Here is a 10810-nt window from a genome sequence, read left to right as displayed (position 1 = left end):
TAAACGGTTGTATCTTTTGATTAAGTTGGCTTAGAAGTTTGATTTTTTCACAGATCTAAAGGACAGTAAACCTGAGTATTTGATATGAATTTCAGCTTGATACCTCCACGCGTTCTCGAGAAAATGGGCCTTGACAGACAGACGGACAACAAAGTGATCCTGTAAGGGTTCCGATTTTTCTTTTTGAGGCACGGAACCCTAAAAATCAATAAAATAGATTTTATAGATTTATATTAGTAGAGTTTTTACTGAAACACACGCATTAAGCTACCTTAGGAACAGATGTCAATATGTATGTTAAGCATTATAAAAAATAAATAATAAATAAATTAACATCAAGAAAAACCAAGCAGCACAGTCATAACTACCCAAAATCAAACTGAAAATTAAAAAAAAAAAAATAAGAAGCGGCGTGAGGTGTCTGTGGACCCCCGGTGAACGAAGTTTTTCACGCTTTTTGGTAGACGTCTTCTGTACACTCATATTTTATAATGTAAAATATTAAGTTAACAGAGTTCAGTCGAAAAAGTTTTAATAAAATATATTTATTTCTACAAATATAATAATTAATGTACAATGATATAAATATATGATACAATGATTTAATGTGAAGTGTAAAGGGTATGTGTGAAAAGTACAAAGCTCTACACAGAATAAAGAAATTAAAAAAAAAAAAGTTAAATTAAGCACTGAATGATGGAGGATAATTATGTTAGTAAGAAATAAAAATTTAGGGACGGTATAAATTTTATTATATTAATTATATTTTTTTTTTATTTAAAAATAAACATTAATTATTATTTATTATAAAAATAAATAAAAGTAAAGATATATTTAGTTAATCGTTAATTTCAATCACAGTAATAACTGGTTGACAACTAAACTAGTGGCGACTAAAATATGATACATGTGTTTGAGTATTGTTTTATAATGAAACAAATTTTTCGAATTTTATCACTGTTTATTAAGTTTTTAGATGTCCGGTGTTTTGAATACTTTACAGCAACCATGGTCACGAGAGGTCCTCCCGTTGGCCATATAAAAAAAATAAAAAAAAATAAACCACGATAAAATCTGAAAAAGCTATTTAATTACATATATTTGAGATCTTATTTTATACTACAGCAAATGTCGAGATAAAGTCTTGTTACGATTTTTTCTACCTCGCTCCCAGCGCGTGTTGCGATAAGAAACTTTGTTCCAAAAAAAAGTTATTCACGTAGGCTTCGAAAGCACTTTCGAATCTTCATTTTACTGTGTTTATTAAACCACTTTTAAATAAGAATTTTTATCATTTAATAACAAAACGAATAAAACACTATAAGCATTCAACGAGTAACACGATATTTATCGAAATAGTTGAAATTATATGCAAACTTTATTTAGTTATTGTCTTAGCGATCAATCTTGTGACCGGTCATTGGCATTAGTCTTAGAATTATGAAGAAAGGTGACTCTTGATAGGTTTGTTTATAATTTGGTATTAATTAATATTAAGATACATTGTCGAAATAATGTTATTAATTTCCAATTTAATTAAAAAAAGCGTGTGTCAGCTCCGACGCATGACTGGAGTTTATTCTTTCAGATCGACTGTCTAAATAGGCACAAAAGGGCTTACTAGTCTAAGGAAATGATTAATACCATTTCAACTGGTTAATAGACGAATCAGATAACGCCATCTATCGGAACCCAATCGGAGTCCGATAGATGGCGTTACGAGAAAGGTAACGAGATTATTCATTCAGTAGATTTTACTCCTCATATTTTTTTCATACCGGGCGCCTTGTATGAAGATCGATTCTTAAGGAGTAAGGAGTAAACTCCAAAATAAAAACAAAGATTTTTTGTAACATTATTTATAAACACTTATTTGTAAATTTGTGACAAAATTATTGAAAACAACTCGATATCTCAACACAGAGAAGAGGCGTGGTGGATATGGCTACAAACGTTCTCCTAGGTGGAGGAAGAGACCTTTTCTTCTCTGCAGAATCTACATCCCGGATCAGTGGTAGCTTAACATAAAAAATAACAGTCGAATTAAGAACCACTTCATTTGTTTTGAAGTTGGTTAATTAATAAAAGTAAATTACAACAAAAACTAGATTGAAAATGTAAAGGTAGTTACTTTTTCATTAATGTTAGTTACACTCTAAATACACAAATTCCTAATAGAATTCCGATAAACAATATAATTAGAGTAACATTTACTTTAATATGACTTTTCAGTAAGAGTAAAACAATTGTCAGCGACGCTTGACATCTTTTAAATTAATTACAACTGAACAAACTGTGTAACAACCATTCTGGTGTAGTGGCGAATCCCGCTCGGGATTAATATTTGATTTATACAAATATTTCCTTGTGGGTCTCCCCACTGTGCCTCAGCGAGTTAAGCCATCGGTCCCGGTGGTTATCATGTACACCTGATAGCGATTGTTACTCATCATCATTACAGCCTATGCAGTCCACTGCTGGATATAGGCCTCCATAAGTTTACGCCAAAAATAACGTGAACTCCTGTGTTTTGCCCATAGTCACCACGCTGGGCAGGCGGGTTGGTGACCGCAGTACTGGCTTTGTCGCACCGAAGACGCTGCTGCCCGTCTTCGGCCTGTGTATTTCAAAGCCAGCAGTTGGATGGTTATCCCGCCACCGGTCGGCTTTTTAAGTTCCGAGGTGGTAGCGGAACTGTGTTATCCCTTAGTCGCCTTTTACGACACCCACGGGAAGAGAGGGGGTGGCTATATTCTTTAGTACCGTAGCCACACGGTACATTGTTGCTCATAGTAGGGAATAAACCCGCCAACCCGCATTGGAGCAACGTGGTGGATTAAGGTCTGATCCATCTCCTATATGGAGAAAGAGACCTATAGCAGTGGGATATTATAGGCTGCAGCGATAGCGTTACTTGGACTATTATCATGCTCGATAAATAGGCTATCCAAATATTTAAACAATGTTTCGAAGCTCATTAGTAGTTCCAGAGATGAAAACCCAAATTTTTCAGTTTTATAACATTGGTACTGAAGTACAAATAAAACCTGACTTCAAATGGTTTACTGCTGTCGATTAAAGCGTGCTTAGCTACATCCCACTTTATTATTTTATAAGGAAAATAAGTATAAAATATGGATCGACAACTTGGGCCCGGAGGCAGACGTCGCGACAGAACTGGCGCCAAGCTTCGTCAGTGATTAAAGATTATGACTTATACAGACATGTCTCAATTGCTACTTAAAAGTTGTAGAAAAATTGTGTTTATAGAGTTATTATTGCGAACAGTTTTTAAAATTACACAAAACTTAGATAAACATGTTTCTAAAATTAATGCCGTTTTAATTTTGTTAGACATTTAAAATCCATATAAATTATTTGTAATTACAAATTACCAAGTAAGACTTGGAAATAAAGAATTAGGTATGTTTATTCTGTATTAACTGGTAAATGTTTTCAATATTGTATGGAACTTTTAATTTTATTATTTGTTACTAAAGGAAGAAAAGTTATTCACCTTGTATTTTAAAAAGAATACATTTGAATAGTAAACTCCAAAGAATGGGAAAAGTTTTCGATATAGGTATTAAAATTACTATAATAGTTTTATTCTTTGCTAAAAACGTGAAAGCTACAACATCACAACTGTAGCATTCGGGAACAAGCTCCGATTGGTTATTTATTTGCAACATCGGAATTTCGACCAATGGGGAAACAGTTACACAGTTTATAGCCAATCGTGTCGCTGCATTCTTGTTCGTTAATTTTCAGTCCCTTCTCTCCGCGGAAGAAAACAACATTTCTTTTCAAATTTACAGTATTTTTGTTGCTTTTTTATATTGAAATGGCGAGCTGATTGTGCAGTTTTGTGACAAAATGATTATCATATACATCGATATACTTTTGCTGGCTATTTTGGTAAGTATATTGTAATATAATTATGAATATATTGTAACATCACATGATGTATTTTTGCATACGTTTACTTGTTCAGTTTAAAAAAAAAATGCGAATGGGTTTTTGTTGAATAACTTTGTCTTTTGATGTTTGTCGTGTTATTTGTTTCATTTTTAAATTATAAACCATCGAATAATAATTTTAATTGTGATCGATCGAAATTATATAAATTATATTTTTGATTATACTTTTTTATTCGATGTTAAGTCACTAAGCTATGCTAGTTAAGGTAGTGTAATGCTTCAGTGGATCTTCGTTGGATAATCACATTTTGGTTACCTACTTCAAAAGACCAATAGATGGCGTTAAAACGAATTTTAGCTATCGTTTTCTTACGTTTAATATTTTAGTGTATTAATGAACGCGAATTAACTATAATTATACAAACGTATTGATTTTTTTTTTAAATTTTGTTTTATAATTTTAACTTCTAATTTTATTTTACTGTTTTATAATTTTAACTTCTAATTTTATTTTACTTAATTTTACGCAACTATAATTAATTAACATTACTATTATAAGAAAAAATCAAAATGGTCATGTCTAACTATTGTATAAAATAATCGATTCTATATTTTTTTCATGACTGTAATAAAGATTGTAAATAACGAATGTTCAAAAAAAAAGGCATGAAATAAAAGGCTTTTTTATTTTTTATTTTATACAAACGTATTGATTCAATAATGTATCGACTAATCTAATACCTTTAAACGAGAAATTTTTGTATATAATTAATATTGGGGGATAAAGGGGGATATAAAAGATTGGGGGTAGGGTTGGCAAAGCGCTGTGATGATGCGATGCTTGTGGTGTTGCAAGCGTTTATAGGTTACGGTAATCGCTTACTATCAGGTTAGCCGTACTCTTGTTTACCGGCAAAAAAAATTAAGTGTTCGATTGTAATTTAAGAAGAACAAAAAGGAGGTATATTAATCTATATAATCTATGCTAATATAATAAAGCTAAAAAAATTGTTTTGAAGTTAAACTTTTTTAGAATCGTTGAAATTTTTTGCCTTAAACTAACGCGAGTTTCGAGCGTTTTTTAATGTATGTTACTTCAAAATTTTTGACTGGGTAGAGTGGTGGTAGTAGTGCGGGTCGTTCCGTTTACATTTAATTGTTATCTAACAAGTACTTTTTGAGTTACATCTAATGATGCGTATTTACTTGACTATCGGTCACCAACCCGCCTGCCCAGAGTGGTAACTATGGGCAACACACATGAGTTCACGCATTTTTGGCGCGAACTTCTGGAGGCCCATGTCCAGCAGTGTACTGCAATAGGCTGAAATGATGATGATGATGATGACTTGACTATGCTTTAGTCGAGCTTCGTTGTATATATACCGCACAACTTTTCATTGGGTGTACATTTAAATGAGAAAATTTGAATGAGATTTTTACCCGACTGCCAAGGAAGGGTTATGTTTTTCGCGCGTATCTTGTATGTATGTATGTAATATTCTTTACTACCTCATATTTCCAGAACCACTGAACGGATTTACATAATTGAGGTATCGTTAGGTTTGTCTTAGCTGCCCAAGTGTTCTTAGATAGGTGACATTAAAAAAAATCAAACATGGCGGCTGCGCGAAGCCATTGTAGTTAATGAAAAAATTTTTTTTTCTCGAATACTATAATATGGGTATCAAATTGAAGGGCACAATACAAGGATTTTAAAAAGGTATATCATGATTATTATTACCGTAATACTAATAAAGAAATACAATATTAAAGTTTAAAAAATGTGGACTTTGCCTTTTCCCACGCCTATGCCATGCCAAACTCGCCTCCTAGGCGACGATCAACTTCGGGGTGTAGCCTTTCTAATAAAATACAATGGTTAAAAAAAAACATACAATTAAAATTACAAATAAAAATTAATAAATGTCACACCAATTTACAATTACATTAATAAAATCAATAACAAATACATAATACCAAATACAAACAAATAATTTTAATAATAATTTCATTATATTAAAACTAATAGTTGTTGACTTAAGCAGTCACCTATTTGCTAAAGGTCAGGCTTACGTTGCTTTGAGCAGAGTGAGATCTTTCTCCGGGCTTGCTATCAGTTCTCTTAACCCTAAAAAAATTTTTAATCAACCACATGATGTAAACTGTTTTTATGAATTGAACCGATTACGTAATTTGTCTGACTAAAAAGACATAAATAAAATAATAATTAAAAAAAAAAAAAACACAAACAAAGACATGCACAAAGAGAGAATGATTTGACTTCTCCTTTAATTTCATGCCTCCGACTGCATATTATCTACGACGTTGCATAGAGTTTCGAAGGACTACCGTAGTAATATATTTTAAATGTACAGCACAAAATGTTTGATATTGTTTCTATTTATTTCGCTGACTTTGTGTGCATATTGAATTTTTATCTTGTTCCAGCTTGTTCAGTTGATTTTCTATTAGTTGTTCTTCACGCACGCGGGTTTTTTTGGTTTTTTTTTAATTATTATTTTTTGAGTAATCTTTGTAAACGTGTATTTACTTAACAATTTTTTCGTTTGCTTACGTTGTATTATTTGTCGGTGTAATTGAATTAGTTTTTTTTTTTTCGTATGCGAGCATACACAATTATTACCACGCGTCTTATTTCGTTTCTCAATAAGTAAACTCAGAAATAGAATAAAAGATTTCCATGTCTTAAAATATAGGTTTTTATTTGTTACAGTTAATCTTACTGATACTTACCTGTGGATATTGCGTGTACCGCGTGTACAGTCTCCAACGCAGTGGACAGGTGATGTATCGATATTTTATGTAGAAGCGGTAATTGCCTATTTATGTATGTAGAAATAATAGCTAAAGCTTGTTATTGGTAAGATTACATAAATAATAAAGATGTGTGGATTTAGTAACACAGTATATTTTTTTTAAAGAGTTACTGCGGAGTTTCACGAGTATTCATCTTTACAGAATCTACATTCCGAATCGGGTAGTTACACTTTTAACGATGATTTATTAATTTTAATTTATGAGGTAACGATTTGAAGGTACTTTTGCGGCCTAATTAAATAAAGTTATTATTGATTTTGAATTTGAAGTAGGGCAAAGTAGGAAATATCTTCCTCAAAGTCTGAAACAGCCCAACTGGGCCAGTACCTCGACCTTAGAGAAGACCACGGCATCACTCAATAGTTATGCTCTTGTTGTGAATGAGGTGACCCGAGCTCCTGGGGGGGATTGGGGGTAGGGGCCCAACGTCCTCGTAATGATTCTGGTTTTGCAGGCATCTGGAAGCTTGATTGCCGACCTAGTTGTATATTAAAAAATACGTGATTTTTATTTCAGCTTTTAATTGTTTACACAAACATTGATAAACGCCTGTTGCTGGGGTCCATAATGTGACCGTACACATGTTTGTCACCTTTTTAATAATAATATAAAAAAAATATATATCTCACAGCGGCATCTTGGTGTGTAAGACATTTAATAATATATAATCCCCAAAGGTTACCTGGAAGAGATCGCTCATTAGCGATAAGGCCGCCTTTTGTACTTATCTCCTGTTTTTATTTTGGTAATTTTGCTCACTCTTGGTGTACAATAAAGAGTTTTTATTATTATCTTACTGAATGTCACTCCGCCCGCCAAATACATAATAGATACATAATTATATTATAATATATAATATATATTATTATTATTATTATTATTAATCGGACTTGGCAGACATTGTCCAGACCGGAATACAGCTGCCAAATTTGATTGCTGATATACCGACAGCAGCGCCACCGGGTTCAATTGTATTTTCAAACCATTTATGAACCCATAGAAATATAAATACAATATTTTAACCAAATTGGTTCCGCCATTTAGGAGTCGTTTAGTGACAAACACACGCACAGAAGTGAAGTCTTAATATATATTAAGATTTACTACGTTATAATAAAATAAATATAATAATTTCAGGTGACTATATTACTCAGACCAACCAAGGTTCTGTTTTCCCATAAAAAGGAAGGCGAGGTCAACGATCAGCTTAGGTGAGACATTAAATGATTTCATTTGGTTTTTATTGCGATATTTTTAACCGACTTCCAAAAAAGGAGGAGGTTCTCAATTCGACTGTATTTTTTTTTTTTTTTTTTTTTTTATGTATGTTACATCAGAACTTTTGACCGTGTGGACCGATTTCGACAAATTTTGTTTTAATCGAAAGGTGGTGTGTGCCAATTGGTCCCATTTAAATTTATTTGAGATCTAACAACTACTTTTCGAGTTATATCTAATAATGCGTTTTTACTTGACGCTTTTTTCGTCGACCTACGTTGTATTATACCGCATAACTTTCTACTGCATGTACCGATTTTGATAATTCTTTTTTTGTTGGAAAGGGAATATCCCTAGTTTGGTACCGTGATAAGGAAACCAGGATCTGATGATGGGATCCTAGAGAAATCGAGGGAAACTCTCGAAAATCCGTAATAACTTTTTACTGGGTGTACCGATTTTGATAATTTTTAATTTAATCGAAAGCTGGTGTTTATCATGTGGTCACATATAAATTTTATCGAGATCTGATAAGTACTTTTTGAGTAATCTTTGATAACGCGTAGTTGCTTGACTATTTTATCGTCGATCTACGTTGTATTACTTGTCGATGTAATTGAAGTCGGCTTTTTTTTCGTTTGCGAGCAAACACAATTATGTGAAAATATAATTATGTCCGTCAATAAAACTTTTATGTTCGTACAAGTCATTCTTTTTATTGATCCTACGATTTAAGTTATTCTCTTGGTTTATTATGTAACATATAGGTAAAAATAAATAGTTTTTTGAAGTATTTTTTTTATCGTACGCTCAACCTGGGGAGTGAGCTGGTGAATGCATGATGAGAGCGTTACAAAAAGTGTGACCGGTCGAGGCGATCAGAATTCGAGAAGCAGATATAAGTTAGTGAAGATAGAAAGAGAGAGAGTTATGTTTCGTATATTACTAGACGGCCAACTAATGAAGTTCTATTTCAGTCGTGCGGTCCTAAGCACATTCGTTTTTTTAACTATTTTACATAATTATAGCAAACCACTTAGTAAAGTAACTTTTAAGCTATTGTGTTACTGATGACGATGGTTAATCATAGTGGGGAGTATATCCGCCAACCCGCATTGGAGCAGCGTGGTGAATTAAGTTCTGATCCTTCTCCTACATGGGCAAAGAGGCCTATGCCTAGCAGTGGGATATTACAGGCTGAAGCGTAAGTTATTGTGTATTTTTAATGGAAAAATAATGAAATATGTGTAAATTTAGCGACTATATCACGAAATATCTAAAACCAGCCAAAAACCCGGACAAAAGCTTTTTTTTTCATAGTTGAGTAAATCATTTAATATGGTTAACTACCAATAGAGCTAATACCTCTCTCTCTTACAGAACTGTTGTGGCTTACCAGAACCCTTTTACCGGTGACTACTGTGTCCATAAAAGCAGAGGGCCCAAGGGCTATGTGAACTCCATTGAATCCCCCGACTCTATAGACAGCGGCGTCTCTGACGCGTACGAGCCTCTGAACCTCGTGCCCCAGCCTCGGGCACAGGAGGAGTCTGGGGTACGTAGATTGGGGCAGGGCACAGCAGAAAAGTTCCTGATCAACATCTGGAACAGCCCGACTGGGTACCTCGACCTTACAGAAGATCACAGCTAAATAATACTGTTTTCAAGCAGTATTGTGTTCCTGTTGGTGAGTAAGGTGACTAGAGTTCCTGGGGCGATTGGGGATTGGGTCGGTAACGCGCTACGGTAAATCGCATACCATCAGGAGTGCCGAACATTTGCCGACATAGTTTTATGTATAAAAAAAACCGTAGCTGTAAGAGGTTTATTTGTAGAATCCATCACATTAGAACAGTTCCGCAACACGTTTTCCCTAATTCTAGCACAGAGTTGCATCAATTATTGGATTTGATATATTATTATTTTTCTAATGTCTTAACAAGATCGCATGACGCTTACCTAGCGATAAGACCGCCTTTGTGCATAATATTGTTTTGCAAATTTTATTTTTAAAGATACCTATGTTATGTTAGCTTCTAATATGCACAATAAAGTATATTTCTTCTTCTTCTTCTTCATGATCGTATATATCTTAATAAGTATCTATAAATCTCGTGTCACAATGTTTGTCCTCAATAGACTCCTAAACTACTTAACCGATTTTAATCAAATTTGAACACCGTGTGCAGTTTGATCCAACTTAAAAGATAGGCTATATTTTATTTTGATATATTATGTTATTATTCAGAAAAGAATAAGGTGATACGAAGTTCGCCAGGTCAGCTAGTATATATATATCGTATTGAAAAAGTAACCTTTTTTTCACAGACCCAGGAGTCGATAAAAGCGCCAATATCACCAGTCTATGACAACAGCCTAAATAAGACGTGGAAATGGGATTACACTGAGTACCAAATTTAAAACCAACACTGCCTTTAATGTTTCATTAAATTAATGTTAAAGACCGTTAGAAACAATAGAGACCGTTAGCAACTATAGGATTAGTTTGAAGAATGACGGACAGTCTGAGAAGTGCTGTTTATTTATTGAAATTTAATATATATTCTATATTGCACTTATAAACAAAAACAAGTATAAATCATATTTACAAAGGATGTTGGTAAGGGCGAACTTATCTCTGTAAGAAATCTCCACCATTCTACCCATGGTGGTGAGAGTAAGAGAGATTAATAATAATTATAAAGCTATAAATTTATTCAAATTTAATAATTAAGAAAATTTTTTTAGGGCGCAATAATTGTGTTTGCTCGCAAACGAAAAAATCTGACTGCAATTGCATAAACAAGTAATACAACGTGGGTAGACGGAAT

At 33.2% G+C, this 10810-nt stretch overlaps 1 protein-coding gene across 1 annotated transcript; it reads left to right on the top strand.

Moving 5' to 3' along the window:
* Positions 1-3826: 3826 nt before the first annotated feature.
* On the top strand, positions 3827-10400 carry LOC123663598. The gene is made up of 5 exons (XM_045598269.1): positions 3827-3918; positions 6658-6726; positions 7899-7972; positions 9360-9534; positions 10308-10400. The coding sequence occupies exons 1-5, from the start codon at positions 3877-3879 to the stop codon at positions 10398-10400; spliced, it is 453 nt and encodes a 150-aa protein (XP_045454225.1). The 5' UTR covers positions 3827-3876.
* Positions 10401-10810: the final 410 nt, after the last annotated feature.

This window comes from Melitaea cinxia, chromosome 20 (assembly GCF_905220565.1).
Source record: "Melitaea cinxia chromosome 20, ilMelCinx1.1, whole genome shotgun sequence".
Taxonomy (NCBI): domain Eukaryota; kingdom Metazoa; phylum Arthropoda; class Insecta; order Lepidoptera; family Nymphalidae; genus Melitaea; species Melitaea cinxia.
Note: the sequence above shows the minus strand (reverse complement) of the source record. Positions and strands in the feature narration are given on the sequence as shown.